This window comes from Schistocerca americana, unplaced genomic scaffold (assembly GCF_021461395.2).
Source record: "Schistocerca americana isolate TAMUIC-IGC-003095 unplaced genomic scaffold, iqSchAmer2.1 HiC_scaffold_107, whole genome shotgun sequence".
NCBI classification, from domain to species: Eukaryota; Metazoa; Arthropoda; class Insecta; order Orthoptera; family Acrididae; genus Schistocerca; species Schistocerca americana.
Genome location: NW_025725123.1, coordinates 390290 through 409433, shown reverse-complemented (window position 1 = coordinate 409433; position 19144 = coordinate 390290). Strand labels below are relative to the sequence as shown.

Here is a 19144-nt window from a genome sequence, read left to right as displayed (position 1 = left end):
CATGTCCATCATCCGATCTGGAGTGGTGTTAACCCAATTTGAATTTGGTAGTGAGATTAATTTAACTACATCAGTGCAGAGCCAGTGCTCTGCTAGGCATACTACTGAGATATCACTGTGTTCACTGGTCAGCAAAATGCTTATGTCATCAGTTTTGTTGCTCAAGGATTAGACATTGTGATAACAGATATTCAGGTCTGAGTGGGGTTTACTCAGGGGGGCTTGAAGTCATATTTACTGTGTCACTGACCTTTAGTTTGAATTGTGCAGTATTCTAGGTATGTTGCCTTCCGAGCAGCTGTGCTGGTTCTGTTGTTTGTCCTTGGCAGCCGACTCATCTTCCAGGTGGGCCTGAAAAGTGTCCACATGCACTTCACACTGCTGAGGCATCACATTGACATTTTGGAGGGATGTCTTCATAATGTTCACCATCACATTATTGATCCTTTCCTGTTCCTGACCTTTTGAGTAGTCAGGGGGTTTGTGTTTCATCTCTGTGACTTTGTGACCCATTTGTCTAGTGTAGTTTGCACAGTATGACCACTATTAATCTTTTTATTTCCCATCTTGTTTGTCTTTATCCAATTGCTTATTAGCATCTGTTTATGGTTTCTGAATTTTGGTTTCTTATTGTCCCCCATAGTTGTCAGGAAGGCCAGTCTAATGCAGATAATCTCCTTGCCACATTTGTTGAGGTGTAAACCATGTGTTGTGAAGTGGTTTTTGGCTAGTCTCTCTATTTCAAAGTTCATAGCAATTCTTTTTTTGAATGCATGTTTTGCTAAATTCCGTGCCTGTATCAGGTGGAGGTCTGCAGTATTAATTTTACTATTTAAATTTTGAACATCATATCTCCTGGGTATAGGCTGGATAATGATATTCATTTTGTGACTTACAGCGAGTTTTGGTGCCAATGGTTCTACCACATGCTTCAACATTAGATTGAGAAGTTTGTGTATGTCGTTAGAACCTGTAACATGCGCGTGGGGCACACAATACTCATTAAAGCCTGTACTATGGTAAGTGAGCGGGCTTCACCTTACGAGACAGGATTTTCGTATAGATATTGACCGCGTGTACCTGAATGGTGGCAAATCAGACTTACACCCACTCTGTAATATCAATGATCCGTCAAGTAAGTTCAAAATGGAATTACACGTCAGTATGGAAGAAAAGTAATACTGAAGATGCTACCAATTTGATGATAATACGGTCGCCAGCCTAATTAGGCATTAACTGAGCTTCTTCCCTGTAGAAGTTGCTGTATATTCATGCAAAACAACACACAGTAACACTGCATAATATAGTAAAATTTTAGAACCAGAAAATCTATTGAACTGATAGTTTCACATTCTGTACTGACATGGAAAGACCATAAATACATAACACCACACTATAATGTATACTACAAGACTTTATACTGTCTATTAAACTGATTAAAATCGGGCATAGATTACCCTAGAAATAGCACTTTCGAGCCACACACAAAATGTCAATTTTAATAAATATAAAACACTGATAAATTTAGGCTTTTATATTGACTTTAACTTTTGCTGGTCAAACCAATTTAGTAGACTTCAAAATTCAAATGAATAAAAAGTGGTGGAGGGGGGAGTGGGGGGGGGGGGGCATGAAACTGTTTTGATCACTATATTAAAATATTGATTACTGAAATTATCATGCGTTCAAGATTTTCAGTGTATGAGTTAGTACACTTTTTATCTTATTTGCTTCTCATTTAAATACCTTTATATCTGTCTCAAAATAATTAAACTTCATTACTATTTCAATATTAAAGTTATCTTTCAACTTCGTTAGACCTTTGTTATTCTTTTACTGGTTCATTAACAAAACAGTTCTTTAAACACCATTCTAACATAACTAGGTCTGCAAGTAATTATTATTAACACAAAATTTAATTTTTCATTTTGGGACACTCGGATTCCACATTTGGAAAGGACCCTGTCTAGGTTAGTTGTGAGGATAATTAAATGAGGAGAAAGTTCTGGTAAAATTTAGATTATTATTGAATAGGTCCATACAAATACACTACTAAAAGTTTCAGCCTGCTTGTATCAATGCGTCGGTTGGCGGGCAGCGAGATGGCGAGCCACAGAGCACACATACAACCACAGCTATGGCTCTTGACGTATCGGCACTGTAATTCTTCTTAGCGTCACAATACTTTTCCATTTAGTGCCTATGGAATTTTTTCATGCTGTGTGGGCTTTGGAACAGTATACCCGAGGCTCAGTGAAACTATGTCTTCCAGGAGAGCCTCCTTGCTCCAGAAGGTGTTGCTCAGGCCAATGCCAAACTCCAACTACTACTGAGCCCGTTGTGCCGTGCAGTGCCCGCGTGCATTTTCCCGCGCTTGCCTGCCATTCACCTTTTACCGCTCCCTTACAGACGTAGTATTCACCCGAGGTTTTTCATTCTACAAATACTAACACATTGCTTACGTATGGACCAGACACACAGTTACCATTTTAAACATCTTACAACAGTCTCAATATTTGTTACACTTCAATTCAGTCACAATATTGCTTCACATTTGACATAAACATTAATATTCACATTGAAACTCGTTTACAGTTTTCCTAACACAATGACATGAAACAAAAAAGAAATGAAATCAGAACATCAATTACACTAGTTTATTGAAAAATCAGAACAAAAAAATTACTTATGTACAATAGTACAGCGTCGTTGTTGTTACAATCCCCCTATTACAATCAAAGTATCACGTGTACTGAAGTTTCTTATCAAATTTTCTGTGTTTTTTATCACCTCTTTTAGTGGGGCGCCAGGTTTTACTATGCCTTTCACCTTATATGAGGGCCCTAGTTTGTCTTGCAGTATTTGAGCACAGGCCCCTCCATCACTGTCACTTAATATTAGTACTTTCATTTTTTCCGAGATTTTCTTGCTATGTAACGTTCTGGAATTTTTCGTTTTTGTCCAGCCACAGATTGAGAAATTCTGTTTGTCGGTGGGTTACTCATACACTTTGTGGCAGATTGTTCACTTTGGGTTAAATTCTGTGTAAGATAGTGTGCAATATAAATTGACATTGCTAGCATCTTGCACCAGGTGGTTATCAGAAGTTACACTTTTAAAATCACTTTCTGGATCCATTTCACATAGGTCAACCCCCACATTAGCTTTGTTTTCCATTGCAGTTTGTTTACATGCAGATTTTATAGAGCTATTATCACACGTGGTGCTAGACAACACACGATTTCTGAGCATTGCATTCTGAAAATGATTTACAGCTTGATTATTGCTTGTAGTATGCTGTCCTGTCAAATGCCAGTTTTTCTTACCGATATGTACATTTGGGGTGCGGATAACGAGTTCATTGTTTGTGGTTTTATTGGTTACTGCCACTTCAAGTTCATTACACTTCACAAATAGTTCATGATACTTCACCAGTAGGCTTTTATCCTTGAGGTTGAGGTCCATTGTTTCTTGTTTCAATGATGTAATTATGTGGTCCTGCATTTTTAGACTATTGTTTACTTTGGAATCAGTTGCTAGTATGATGCACTGGTTGCATGTCCACTGTTTTTCTCTGTTAAAGTATTTCAGATTAACTTTGACACATTTTTTGTGGTACCAGTAATTACTGCCGAAATATGTTGGAACAGTTTGTATTCCTGCTTCACGCCCCTACAAGAAGTCTGGCAGGTAACTGCCATTGGCCACCTACACTCATGGTCATATGTCCCACCTCTTGTGGATGATCCATGCACAAGGAGAGAAATGTTGCTCAGGTAGCCATAACGTTGGTACTTCGTTGCAACACAGAAGGCACATGATAATGTTGTGCAAGTGAAGCAGCTTCCTAGTGCAAGCAACATAAAAATAGTTCTTATATGCTCTAAGGTTGTTACTAATATGAGAATCATTCTTTAAGGTGTCAGGTGAGCACTGCAAGTTGGACTGGTGAAGTCCTCGATTCCAATGTTGATGTTGTGCTCAGAGGAAAATTTGTCTATACAGCAGCAAAAAGTATGACAACTGTCATCCTCATGGAGGTGATGGCAGTGCCATCCAGGAGGCACAGACCTGGAAGAATAATACAGGAATCAGGCCACATCATCATTGAAGGAGGATGGTGAGATGGAATGACACAGAGATAAGGGCTACCCAATGGAACACAAGACACTGGTAATACGTTTCCAGAGACAAAGAAGTAATGAAAATAGCACAAGAAGAGAGATGTTCCTGAGTAGCCAAGGGGAACAGAGAGTCATTGCAACATATTTTGTGTGTAACAACATGAAACAGGTTTCTAGTGAAGACAAGGCAGCCGGCCGAAGTGGCCGTGCGGTTAAAGGCGCTGCAGTCTGGAACCGCAAGACTGCTACGGTCGCAGGTTCGAATCCTGCCTCGGGCATGGATGTTTGTGCTGTCCTTATGTTAGTTAGGTTTAACTAGTTCTAAGTTCTAGGGGACTAATGACTTCAGCAGTTGAGTCCCATAGTGCTCAGAGCCATTTGAACCATTTGAAGACAAGGTAGAGAATGCCCTGATCCAGTGAAAGATATTTGCTACTATGATAACTATTCTTGAATCTCCAGTACAGCCCTCAGTCTGTAACAACTGAGAAGCACTGCTGTAGGCACCTAAAGTGTAGGTTGCACTGGTGACACCAATATTGAGGGCTGCATTCTTATTAAAATAGCCATGGCACTCCGAAGTAGATAGTTGATGTAGAGTTTGTGACTTGGGTTGGCTGGTAAGCCACTGTGCTGTGATCAATGAAGGCTGTGCAGTGCAGGAGTACTGGAAAATTGTCCAGTGTTATGGGGCCCCTGTACACAAACTATGCAGTCATGGGCAAGATGAGCAGCACTGAGTTTGTTCCAAGCCTCTTAAAATGACAGCAACAGAGCCCTTTGTTGAATTTCACAATATGGCATTGTAAGGTACCATCCAGAAGGTACACCACTCACTTCCACCTCATTCCTATTATGTCTCCTACTCCATCCTGTTGCCATACCCATCAAAGTTCTTCCTGCCTCACCTCTACGAAGAAAGCACCTGAGAAATACCCCACATCATCCGCCATGCATGTACCCATCTCTAAGTGAAGAAAGGAGGGTTGCATTGTATTTGTTTGATGTAGCACTTTGACTGCATGAACAGCAAAAATGTGGTAAGTGACAACCATTTGTGCTATTACTCTGTGTGGGGTATCCCTGAGAAAAATTGATGATAATTTTAAATTTGGGGATGAAGTTTTCTGCATGCAACTAAGTGCTCTCATTGTAAAATACTGGACGAATATAATGTTTGCAAATGCCTGCAGTGAGTGAGGCTTTGTATACAGTCATACAAACAGTTCCTAACTGTTACACATGCCACAGTGAGTTAATCCTGTAACATAAAGTTGTATGTTTCAATAAGCACGTTACTACAGGATTGTAAAATTAGGTCAACAATTATGTGAAATTTTGACAGTAAAAATTTATTTGCCCCTGGCAGTCTTCAGAGAGCAGCCACCAACTGGAATAAAGTTTTGGATTTCTGCAACTCGGTTAGTAATGTTCTCTGTTGTACATATTTGAGTAGATAAGATGCTCAGTTATTCACTGATCAATAGGCACTCTAAAAGAATGAAATAATTCTGTTCTTTATCATGTCACATTGTAACATTCTTAGTTAATCACATGTTTGTTTTACCTTTGCAGATAAAGTAGTTTTTATATTAACACGCAATTTCTTTTCTTGTCAATCAGGCCTCGTTGAGGAGCAAGGCCCACCTCCTATTGCTCAGGTGAGTGAAAGTAGAGGGTAGCACCCGTGAGAATGGCAGAGTTCAGGTGAGTTTCACCAGTAGCAAAACAAGTATGGTTTTGATGCATGTAATAAACACCACACTGTTTCCTGGCTCTCCTCATCAGCCCAGGATTTTCAGCCCTTCTGTGAGCTGCCCTTCACAACCCCATTTTAATTAATAAACTTCTTTCTGTGTATCCTATTCGTCTCCACTTCATCCTCATTGTTTTTTGCACTCCACTCCACTCCTTCCTGGCCCCCATAACCTTTGCAACTTCATTTACACTGTTAACCAAAATGTTATCTCAAGTCCATTATCACAATAAAATTGTCTACTGAACAGTCCAGAAAATTTCTCAAACAATATTTACATACTAGTGACAGCTCAACTTCATGTTTGTGTCCTGATGTAATGGCAGTTGTCACTGTGCTAGCAGATGTTGAGGCTAGGTACATCAATGACCCAGAATGAGGTAGCATGGAATAAACAACTCAAATCAGCAGGTACGGTGAAGCCTCATAAAGCAACTATTGTTGTCCCAGTCTGTGGAAATTCTTCATACATCTGCAACACAGTTCATCCACAAGAGAAAAAATTCCTGAAGTGAATAAAAGTGTAAACCCATTATATGAACTATAAGATGACATTATTGCTGCAGCCATCATTCATCGGTACTATAGACATTGCGAAATATGTAGCTGTAACCAAGTGATAGGTTACACCACAGTAGGTATGATATCTACAGTTGTCTAAAATATTTAGATGTTGCAATTACACATCAAGTACCTTTCTAAAATGATAGTAGAGTGACTCTTCTTGCTGTTATCATAGCCAGACAAAGTTAAAAAAATCTTCATAGAATATTTTTGTGGCTGTTAAATAGATAACTTGTGCACTTCATAGAGAGGTCTTCTTGTCTCTGGGTGTCAAGACTTTAACATATGTAGCTTAGTAATTTAATAAAACTAACTTCATGTTTGGTATCTCATGTACCACAGATTGTGCTGAGTGAAGTAAAAGTAATTGTGTATCTACTTTTGCTTTTTGGGATTTGCTTCCAGTAATATTCAGATAGGTCTCTGACACATGAAATAGAATCAAATGAAAATCTTTCGATAGTCATCCAAATCTTGTACTGACTTCTGTATGCTGATAGGTGTCCGTCGTGCAATGACTATACAATCAACGTGCGTGCTGTCTGTCATAAGAATTTGACTGTACAGTGTCTGCCACAAGGAGTGAAACTCTGAGGGCAAGGGCTCATTCCACATTAACTTATGCTGCCGTAGACATTGCAAAAATATCTTAAATGTGATCACAGTGGAACTAATTCATCCAAAAGGACCAAAAATGTTTGATGTGTCACACAGTAGTGTGTGTTTTGTGAAGCTGTAGATATTAGGTGCTGGTTTGACATTGTTTACAATTTTAAAATGATCATCAGCTGGTTGCTAGAATAAACCTGGAGTTCTAATATCCTCATCATTATCAAGCAGAAAAAGTAGTCGTGTTTCTTGCACCACTCAGGGTGCATTTTTGAATAGTTTGGCACTGTTGCTGTATCATTTCCTTAGTGAACATCCACTTGTGATCAGTATCTTCAGGAGATATTGTTGGAGCTCAATTTCAGCACTTACTGTATCACAACCTTAGATACAGTGGTCCATGTAGAAATGATTATTGAGAATGTTTGCTGCTTCACTCTGCTCACTCTCTTTGCGAGCTAACCGTAACAGACACTGTGCTGCAACGAAGGGTTCACAAGTCATTGTGTATTCCTGAAATGTAGCAGATCTATCACTCCCTCACAATATTCATTGGAAAGTGTGATCTTTAATTGCTACCAGAGCTTGTCGATACATAATTTCCATGTCCACTGTGAAGGCAATGCATTGCATGTGGAAGTATAATCTTAAAGAGTACAAATTATATTTCATGTTTGGTCCTACCATTGGGAGACTGTTTAGTGACAAATTAGTATTCCATTTGGCAAGTCAATCAAACATTAGTCTTGCTTTAGTAGTTGAGCTTGTTTTTTAAAGATAGCTGATGTGGCGTGTTATCTGTCATGACTACTATTACCATATGTCTTAAATATTCATACTTCCTGAAACTTCCTGGCAGATTAAAACTGTGTGCTCGACCGAGACCCGAACTCGGGACCTTTGCCTTTCGCAGGCAAGTGCTCTACCAACTGAGCTACCGAAGCACGACTCGCGCCCGGTACTCACAGCTTTACTTCTGCCAGTACCTCGTCTCCTACCTTCCAAACTTTACAGAAGCTCTTCTGCGAACCTTGCAGAACTAGCACTCCTGAAAGAAAGGATACTGCAGACACATGGCTTAGCCACAGCCTGGGGGATGTTTCCAGAATGAGATTTTCACTCTGCTGCAGAGTGAAAATCTCATTCTGGTAACATCCCCCAGGCTGTGGCTAAGCCATGTCCCCGCAGTATCCTTTCTTTCAGGAGTGCTAGTTCTGCAAGGTTCGCAGAAGAGCTTCTGTAAAGTTTGGAAGGTAGGAGACGAGGTACTGGCAGAAGTAAAGCTGTGAGTACCGGGCGTGAGTCGTGCTTCGGTAGCTCAGTTGGTAGAGCACTTGCCCGCAAAAGGCAAAGGTCCCGAGTTCGAGTCTCGGTCGGGCACACAGTTTTAATCTGCCAGGAAGTTTCATATCAGTGCAGACTCTGCTGCAGAGTGAAAATCTCATTCTTCATACTTCCTCATAAACTCTGTGTAGCTTTCCACAATCTTTGATTATCTTGCTAGTGTCTGTTCAGTTTAAGAGAATCATTTTGATTCATTGTGGAAAGAATGGCATAACAAACTCAGCTCTTCCTGAAATGGGAGACGAACAATGAATCTATCTTTTGAATCTTCAGTTGTGTGTTCCAGGAAGTGTGAGTTACATCGCTGCTCTTCTTCTGTAATAAAGACATTGATACCTCACAACTAGGTTTGGAGCAGCTTTAAGGAAAAGAAATGAAATGTGGACTCGCATATTTTGTCCCTTGTTATTTTATGTAATAAACTTAATTACTCAATAAATTCACCAAAAAGAGCAGACTAATGGTTCCTGCCCAGAAGTCACGCTCTACCACAGCATGTGTCAAATGAGCAACTTCACTTCCCTAGAGCCACCACAGTGCGACTAGTGGGGGCAGCAGACAGCCAGTCAATCTGTGCGCCACATGACGATGGAAGCGCCACCATGGCAAAATGCAAACATACCTCTGCTCTAGGCCCAGGGAAGTAGAACACATCATTTTCTGCTGACACATATCAATGGAAACAGTAATCTACACAAATAAAGCTTCACACAATAAGGGCCAGGAAGTAGAAAATATGAATGACTGGCACAACTGACTAGCGATACAAATTAACACTCCTTAAAATTTGTATTATTCAGAGGCAAAGATTTCAGCAAGTGCTGATACATTAGCTCAAGCAAACACATGTACCGAGATTGATTTTCCTCCAACACAGATTGTGTTAGAGTAGGTTCCTTTCATGAGACAAACAATCAGTTTGCACACAATGTCCGTATGTCTTCACGCAGGTTGCCACTATTGGTCCTCATGTGATTCAGCTCAGTTTGCCCTCACCGATTCGAACTTCAGCTGCATCTCAGGACACACGTGCACAATTACGCGTGTGCATCAATCAAAGATCTTAGCTTGCGACACCCGATCGAATCAATATCGTCAACCTAAGTAGTTAGTGATACCAGTAGAATGCTGTGCCACTGAGATTAGAGATACTGTGGTTCAGACATGATTTGATCCTTCTGTCATTCACAGTTTCTTCAAGAAAGTCAGTGTAAGTTTTCACAGAGCACAACACGAATGGCTACCTTGACAAAATTCTGTGCTCTACCATTTGATACTGCTTTGACATACATAACCCAACACAGTTCTTTCTTGAAACACAGGATGATCAGTTCCTATGGAGATAGTCCTTGCCTTCGGAATGTACAAAGAAAGTTCTGGTCCCAGCAATATGTCGATCTTGCAAGGTGACCAAAATTCTGGATCAACAATTTTTATACTCATCAAATTCGACACATTGGGATCGAGATGAGATCTCAGTTATCTTCAGGAACATTAAACAGACAGAAGGTATAATGAAGACGTCGACTTGAACAGAGATGCGCTGTTTTGTTTCTGGTATGTTTCCATCTGTTCCTTGAATGGGTGCTCTACTTAGCCATTTGTGAAGTCAGGCACTATGCGCATGCATCAGATATAAATTGTGTCTGCAAGTCAGAAGCTGAGAGAGCATATGTTTTTCATGTGCCACTGCTATCTTATAACCATATTGTCATTGTTATAAGCAGCACTTCTATGCCAGGGATGACTTAAGTGAGCAATAACACAATGTACTTGATGGATAAACACCATTGTGTTTGCGTTTTATGTCACTAGGACAATCCTACCTTGTTCCATTTTGTGTGTTTTATTTCTGTGTGGTGTCATTTTTGACAAGCATGACAGCATACAGATGTTCAACTAGAAGTGCTACGAACACCCTTAAAGCAATTGGGGAAACAATTTGTTGTGCATCACATTAGGTTTTTTGTTCACTACACACACCTTGCCTGAATTTTCTGCACTTCTGCAAAGTATGAAGCAAGTGGCACATGAAAAATGCAGCACTAGCAGGGACTAGATTCATCTCAAATGCCCCATGTGCTTGGCGTTGCAGGCGGTCTGCTGTTTATTTACATATGTGCAGTGCCATATTGGTCTGTAGCCTTCACGATTTCAGATTTTCTTTTACTGTAGAGAAAAACCTATCTCTTTCCTAATTTCGGAAAGCTTTTGAAACTCCGGTGGGATTTAAATTCTGTTCTTACAGACTGGTCAACATTTTCTACAGATAAATGAGATATAATTATGTCTTGCAAGGATACAATTAGTTGTAATGCCATCAGCTCATGAACATTGCTTGAAGTAGTCCATGAAGTTTACTTGCACCTTTCCAGTCACTAAAGGGAGCACCAATAGGTTTTTCAGATGTGCTGACAGAATCAATCTAGGATTATTCTATGTATTGCATACCGTATCAACAGCTGCATTAAAATTAGTGCTAGTCACCGGAAGATGGGTGATCATATTGTGAGCAGCACATATTACTGAACTAAGCAAATGGTTATTTAGTAGTGTCCTATAATTCCTCATTATTAACCAGAAGACTCATAAATGTACAAAAATGCCTGAACTGCTTTACATAACGTTTGAATGATGGCAGTTTTATGATGGGCAACTTGATGGTACATTCTGATGCAGTAAAGTCAGATCCCTCACTGGGGTCTCACAGTTGTTTATTGACTTCACACGTGGTGCACATGGGGCAATACAGCCAGTTCTTCTTTACTGGCTGAATTTGTCACCCTGCTCTCCTATCCTTGTTTATTCCCTGTTGCCCCCTCCTTACCCTTTCTCAGTGTTCCGATTCAAATTGACATGGCTATGCACCTGCTTTCTTGTATTGTTTACAATTTTGTTCCTTCTTCCTGTTCATTCATCTTTTTGGTGTTTAGGTCCCCACTTGAGGTTTGACCTCCACTTCAAAATTTCCTGTTTTTTAGTGTGAGCCACTTGGGGAACAACTCCCTCCCTGGCATCTGTGGTGTGGATTCCTCCCCCCTCCCCCCCTTCTCCGTCATTCCCTCGCCCATCCACCCTCTAGCCTCCTTCCACCCTCTAGCCCCCTTCCACCCTCCTAAGTCACCAGAGGGTTGAGGCTATTACGTACCCATATGGCTGAGCCCCCTGAAAACACAGGGATCGCACTCCTGATTCCTGACTCTCCATGTATGGCAAGTTGTGTTTGCTTGCCTTCTCGGAGCATTGGAACCCCCGGCAGTGGCTGCCATACCAAATGGCCCTCGCTGTGGCTCAGTGGCACCCTTGTGGAGAGCCCCTGGTCAGAGTGGCTGGTATTGGTGGGATGCTTGACACATGAAGTGTATTTAGATGCAAAGTTCTTTCTGATCTCAGAAGGAAATTTCTATGAATTGTGAACAATTATTGAATGCAACTTCATATTACACAGCAACTTTTCCTTCCCTGACTACACCATTGGAGTAGGGCCAGGCTTCCCTACCTTTTTTTCACATTTGATAGAGTGATGCTTCTGTCAACGACCAGTAAGACAACACATTCTGAACACAATGCATTGTTACCAATGTGATCATTATGACCACACTCGTATGTCCTGGTGACACGCAGCCAACTGTGTAACCTGGCTGTCACCTCCTCCCTGCTGCAAAAGATGTAATGGTGACCATGCCAACTCCTCCTGAGTTGGTCTCGTGTACCTCGATGATCGGGTGTCCAGGAAATCTGGGTCAAGGAAGTAAGCCTGTGTTCTACCATCAGGCAGTTACAGTACTGTTCTTGCTACATCTCAGTTCATGAAGGACATAGACATCCAGACACGTGATGAGAAATACAGCACTGTGGTTGTAAAATCACCCAGTGACGTAGTAGCAGCCCCGTCTTCTTCTACTCCTCCAACTCCCCCTCCCCCTCATCCGACCCCTTTTCCTCCTCCCCCTCCTCCTCCTCCCCCTCCTCCTCTACGTCACCCTCCTCCTCCCCTACGTCACCCTCCTCATCCTCTTCGTCACCCTCCTCCTCCTCTTCGTCACCCTCCTCCTCCTCTTCGTCACCCTCCTCCTCCTCCTCGTCACCCTCCTCCTCCTCCTCGTCACCCTCCTCCTCCTCCTCATCACCCTCCTCCTCCTCCTCCTCGTCACCCTCCTCCTCCTCCTCCTCGTCACCCTCCTCCTCCTCCTCCTCCTCGTCACCCTCCTCCTCCTCCTCCTCGTCACCCTCCTCCTCCTCCTCCTCGTCACCCTCCTCCTCCTCCTCCTCCTCCTCGTCACCCTCCTCCTCCTCCTCCTCGTCACCCTCCTCCTCCTCCTCCTCATCACCCTCCTCCTCCTCCTCCTCCTCGTCACCCTCCTCCTCCTCCTCCTCGTCACCCTCCTCCTCCTCCTCCTCCTCGTCACCCTCCTCCTCCTCCTCCTCACCCTCCTCCTCCTCCTCCTCCTCCTCCTCGTCACCCTCCTCCTCCTCCTCCTCCTCGTCACCCTCCTCCTCCTCCTCCTCCTCCTCGTCACCCTCCTCCTCCTCCTCCTCCTCCTCGTCACCCTCCTCCTCCTCCTCCTCCTCGTCACCCTCCTCCTCCTCCTCCTCCTCGTCACCCTCCTCCTCCTCCTCCTCGTCACCCTTCTCCTCCTCCTCCTCGTCACCCTCCTCCTCCTCCTCCTCGTCACCCTCCTCCTCCTCCTCCTCGTCACCCTCCTCCTCCTCCTCCTCCTCCTCGTCACCCTCCTCCTCCTCCTCCTCGTCACCCTCCTCCTCCTCCTCCTCGTCACCCTCCTCCTCCTCCTCCTCGTCACCCTCCTCCTCGTCACCCTCCTCCTCGTCACCCTCCTCCTCCTCCTCCTCGTCACCCTCCTCCTCCTCCTCCTCCTCGTCACCCTCCTCCTCACCCTCCTCCTCCTCCTCCTCCTCCTCCTCGTCACCCTCCTCCTCCTCCTCCTCCTCCTCGTCACCCTCCTCCTCCTCCTCCTCCTCCTCGTCACCCTCCTCCTCCTCCTCCTCCTCCTCCTCCTCCTCGTCACCCCCCTCCTCCTCCTCCTCCTCCTCCTCCTCCTCGTCACCCTCCTCCTCCTCCTCCTCCTCCTCCTCCTCCTCCTCCTCGTCACCCTCCTCCTCCTCCTCCTCCTCCTCCTCCTCCTCCTCCTCCTCGTCACCCTCCTCCTCCTCGTCACCCTCCTCCTCCTCCTCCTCCTCCTCCTCCTCCTCCTCCTCGTCACCCTCCTCCTCCTCCTCCTCCTCGTCACCCTCCTCCTCCTCCTCCTCCTCCTCCTCCTCCTCGTCACCCTCCTCCTCCTCCTCCTCCTCCTCCTCCTCCTCGTCACCCTCGTCCTCCTCCTCCTCCTCCTCCTCGTCACCCTCCTCCTCCTCCTCCTCCTCGTCACCCTCCTCCTCCCCCTCCTCGTCACCCTCCTCCTCCTCCTCCTCGTCACCCTCCTCCTCCTCCTCCTCGTCACCCTCCTCCTCCTCCTCCTCGTCACCCTCCTCCTCCTCCTCCTCGTCACCCTCCTCCTCCTCCTCCTCGTCACCCTCCTCCTCGTCACCCTCCTCCTCCTCCTCCTCGTCACCCTCCTCCTCCTCCTCCTCCTCCTCCTCGTCACCCTCCTCCTCCTCCTCCTCCTCCTCCTCGTCACCCTCCTCCTCCTCCTCCTCCTCCTCCTCGTCACCCTCCTCCTCCTCCTCCTCCTCCTCGTCACCCTCCTCCTCCTCCTCGTCACCCTCCTCCTCCTCCTCCTCCTCCTCCTCCTCGTCACCCTCCTCCTCCTCCTCCTCCTCCTCCTCCTCCTCGTCACCCTCCTCCTCCTCCTCCTCGTCACCCTCCTCCTCCTCCTCCTCGTCACCCTCCTCCTCCTCCTCCTCCTCGTCACCCTCCTCCTCCTCCTCCTCGTCACCCTCCTCCTCCTCCTCCTCGTCACCCTCCTCCTCCTCCTCCTCGTCACCCTCCTCCTCCTCCTCCTCGTCACCCTCCTCCTCCTCCTCCTCGTCACCCTCCTCCTCGTCACCCTCCTCCTCCTCCTCCTCCTCGTCACCCTCCTCCTCCTCCTCCTCCTCCTCCTCCTCGTCACCCTCCTCCTCCTCCTCCTCCTCCTCCTCCTCGTCACCCTCCTCCTCCTCCGCCTCCTTCTCCCCCTCCGCCTCCTCGTCACCCTCCCCCTCCTCCTCCCCCTCCCCCTCCTCCACGTCCCCCTCCACGTCCGCCTCCCCGCCCGCCGGCCCCCATCGCCGCCCCCCCCCCCCTCGCCGTCCCCCTCCCCCCTAGCCGTCCACACCCCTCCTCTACAGCTGTGCAAACAAGGCACAAACTTTTGACTCACAGGTGAAAGTCATTTGCTCGGAGATCCTCCTTGGTGGTGTCATTACATGATATCCTTGGCTGACTGACCTCCTTGTTGCCGGTATGCACCTCCAGCAATTTTTCTGCTCTGGATTCCAAGGACGGACAGAATAGACAGAATGAGAATGCCGACATAGAGGCAGAATCTCCAGCCTCTGTGACCTGCGCCAGTGAGCCTTCGAAAGCTGCCACTCGATAGCCACTGAGGTGATACCCCTCCATTTTGTCCCTTTTCCACTTTCCTAATCGTGGCACTCTTCCAGTGGAATTTTTGTGGCCTTTGATCCAACAAAGAGGAATTATGGCTGCTCTTGGAATCATAGTCTCTACTTGTTCTCTGCTTCCAGGAAACAAAATTGCATACTCACGACCTGCGTTGAACTCTCTCGTTTATTTCCAGTCTGCTTTGACATCTGCCCAATCTCACACCATCACCCAGGGACAGATTCTATGTCATGCAGTGGAGTCATGCTGTTTATTAAGGATGAAGTTCATAGTCTTCCTGACTACCTAACTTCAAGCTAATCCTGTCTGCCTTTTACTTCCTCACCTCGACTTTTCCATTTCTACTGTTTACATCCCTAAGTCACTGGACAGTCAGCTTCCAGCTTACTGGCCAACTCCCTCACCCGTTTCTGCTGCTCCCCTTGGGACTCTCCCAGAATCTATCAGAAAGGTGCCCTCTTCATTGTCCTCCTGTCACCCTAACCTCATTTGGCTTACTGTGGGAGTACCCACATTTCTTTCACACTCCATGCACTCCTACCCCCATCTGGACCTCTCCTGCACTGCCGAATTTGCCCTGATGATGATCTCATCATTATGTATGGTACAAAATCAAGCGACCATTTCCCATTTGCTATCCATTTTCGGTCTCCCACCTCACCTACATGCACACCCAAATGACATCTTTCTAAGGATGATGAGAGATTTAATGCTCCCTGGCACCCTTGGAGAAACAGTATTTCCCCAGTTATAAATGTAATCATTACTGCCAACAATGTTCCATTCTTGCACTTCAACTTTACCGTGCAATGTAACAGTCTCTCAGTTGACTGAGCCATGTTGGGACTCAACTCACATGCAGAGATGTGCTCTCCATGTTTTTAACCAACATTGTATGATGACAAACAATGTTCATTATAAACAATTGCACACACAGTGTCGTCGCACCCTTCAGGATAGCAAAAAAACTGGCTGGATTTAATTTACTAGTTCTTTTAACAGTTCCACTCCCTCTTCTGTTGTTGTGGCTCAACCTCAGATAGCTCTCTGGCACCAAGACCCATTCACAAATTCCTGTCTTGATAGCAGCAGATGCAGCCATGACAGAGCCAATCACTATCTCTATGATCTGTGATTTTATAATTGTCTGTTATTCATTTCCCTTTCCGTGATCCTTTTGATTACTACACCAGGTCATAGTTGAAGGGTGTTTGATCCAGCAAACTATGTTGTACCTCTGTGTTGGTCTCTGGCAGTATCCTTACAGCAGCCTTCAAACATCCAGCAGCTATGGTCTGCATTCCCACCCTGTCGACTTGCATTTTGTGGTCATCTTTGTCCTACTCTGTGACCGTGGCTGTCTGTGGCAGCTGGCAGCTCTAGTGAATTTATAGTGTTAAGTTCAATTAAAATTCAATTATTTTGTGATTCTTAACTTGGATCATTATGCTGTTTTCATCACTCTCACATTAATAAAATTCCATATATATCTACTTGTCACTGCAACTTATTCGTAATCTCTATCAATATTTAATTTAAAAACTTACTAACACTTAGATGAGCATGTGCAGTGAGATGACATACCACTGCCACATGTCAGGGTGTTTGATTTACACTTAAATTAAGCTGATGTAATGTTATTCAGGCTTTTAATTTTTTTCCAGGAGCCACAAGAGGTGCAGGCAGAGGAGGTAGCAGCAGGTGAGATTTTCACTTTCTTCAGTAGCTTAATTACGTGTTAAAGTTATCACTTTAATGTTGTCTTGTGTGGCACACATTTTTCCATCTTTTTCTTTGACATTAATTCTTCATTGGTGGTGTGCTAAAGTACATCAGTGAAACAGTTGTTCAGAATTTTATGCTTGAACCTGACACTGGATATTAATTACGTAGTACATAATTCATACTGAAAATTGGCTGTGCCTTTGCAACTACAAGAGATTGGTCACAAATGTGCAGTTGTGTTTCAAATGTGTACTGTGGTAGATTGTGTGGAAAATGTGATAAAAAAGAAAGAAGACAAAGTTTTAAGTACCAAATTTACATTTAATAATAAGTCATTGTAAAAGTGAGAAAAGTGAGTAACCAAAGTGAGGGTTGTAGGAACATAGAGTATAATGCCTGGAGGGTTGTCACCTTCACAATTTGGAAAAACTGGTGTTTGTTGGCATGATCTGTATGTCTCGGGCAGTGAAGCAGTCATTGAAATGAATGATGTCGTGTTGGGCAGCCTGCAAACTTGTTTCTTGCCCTGCTTGTAGGTGGCCCTTTATGTGGACAGACAGCTTGTTTGTTGTCATGCCATCATAGAATGCAGCACAATGGCTGCAACTTAGCTTATATATCATGTGAGTGGTTTCACAGGTAGTCCTGCCCTTGATGGGATAGCTGGTGAATGGGACCGGACTGGAGCAGTACGTGGTGGTGGTGGTGGTGGTGGTGGTGGTGGTGGTGGTAGGATGTATGGGACAGGTCTTGCATCTAGGTCTGTTACATGGATATGAGTGATGGGGTAATGGGTTGAAAATCCTTCCTAAACACTCATATCATTCAGGTTCACTGAAGACATCTTTGTGATCTGCATCGAGATTGAAGCCACCCTATTCACATCCCACCCAACCTCAACAGCTTCTCCCCCATTGCTTCACCTGGACTTTCTCAAGCCAACAAGCCACCTCCATAGATGTTGACATCTACTTCAAAGATGGCTTCTTCACTGCTTCTGTCCATATCAAACCTACTAACCACAAGTGATGAGTCCATTTTGACAACTGCCACCCATTCCATACCAAGAAGTTCCTTCCATACATCCTATCCACCCACAGTTCTCACATCTACAGGGATGAACATTGCTCCTTGAAATAAACTGGGGGTCTCAATAAAGTATACAAAAAGAAATCTCCTGTGCCTTATATTTGCAGTCTCCAACAACCCTCCAAGTCTCTCTGTCTGACTACAGGGGAGCATTCCCCTCATAATTAAGTACCAACCACAACTGAATTACATTCTCCACTAAGGTTTGACTACCCGTCATTGTGTTCCGAAATTTGAAATGCCATGCCTACTATCCATCCCGCCTCACCCACAGTGGTATTGCTCTGTCCACCAAACTTATATATAATTGGCAATTTGAACACAATGCCTGCTCCCAACCCATTACATCATGGCTCATATCCCTATAACAGAACTAAATGCAAGACCTGTCCCATAATTCCTTCCACCATCACCTACTCCAATCATGTAACATACATCACCTACCCACCAAAGACATGGTTTCCTGTGAAACCAGTCAAGTGATTTACAAAGTAAACTGCAACCACTGTACAGCTTTCTGCATGGGACTGACAAGTAACAAGCTGTCCATCTTCAGGAATTACCACTGACAAACTGTGGCCAGTAAACAAGTGGACCACCCTGTTGCTGAACATACTGCCGAACATGACATCATTCATTTCAATGACTGCTTGACAGCATGTGCCATAATGGATCCTTCTCACCAACCCCAGCTTTTCTGAACTGCAGGAGTAGGAACCCTGCCGGCAGTATATCCTTTGTTCCCATAACCCTCCCAGCCTCAACCTTGCGTAGTCAGTTTCCTCACCCATTCAGGCCCTTCCCTGTCTCCATAGAAGAAATGTTTTCACACATGTGGAGAGAATGGCTGATAATAAGTATCCAAAGATAATGTATGTACAGTATCGCTGTCCCTTTGCTCATAAAATATTTCCCATTAAGAAATTCACTACAGTCTTTTCCCCAGAACAATCTGTTTGTATTCCTGCCTCACCTCTCTACAGGGAGTCTCGCAGGGAACTGCCATCTACCACCACACTCATGGTCATATGTCCCACCTATTGTTGATGATCCATGCACAAGGAGAGAAATGTTTCTCAGTTAGGCATAATGTTAGAACTTTGTTGCGACACAGAAGGCACATGATAAAGTTGTGCAAATGAAGCAGCTTCCTGGTGCAAGCAACATAAAAATAGTTCTTATATGCTCTAAGGATGTCACTAATATGAGAATCATTCTTTAAGGTGTTAGGTGAGCACTGCAAAGTTGCACTGTTGATATCCTAGATTCCTATGTTGTTGTTGTGCTCAGAGGAAAAGTTTTCTATACAGCAGCAAAAAATATAACAACTGACATTCTCATGGAGGCAATGGCAGTGTTAAGGAGGCACAG

The 19144-nt window shown here is 44.5% G+C and overlaps 1 protein-coding gene and 1 non-coding gene across 2 annotated transcripts in view; one reads left to right on the top strand and one right to left on the bottom strand.

The window, feature by feature from the left end:
• Positions 1–252: 252 nt before the first annotated feature.
• The window catches only part of LOC124560158 (spore wall protein 2-like), a 196763-nt gene continuing 177871 nt past the window's right edge, over positions 253–19144 (bottom strand). Inside the window, exons 3-6 of the mRNA XM_047130921.1 lie at positions 12332–14655; positions 3327–3574; positions 897–970; positions 253–351 (exon numbers count right to left, since the gene is read on the bottom strand). Coding sequence (XP_046986877.1) covers positions 253–351; positions 897–970; positions 3327–3574; positions 12332–14655 — 2745 coding nt within the window. The remainder of the gene's footprint in view (positions 352–896; positions 971–3326; positions 3575–12331; positions 14656–19144) is intronic.
• Positions 8360–8434, top strand: Trnal-caa. The gene has a single exon. It is a non-coding gene; the product is annotated as a tRNA-Leu (tRNA).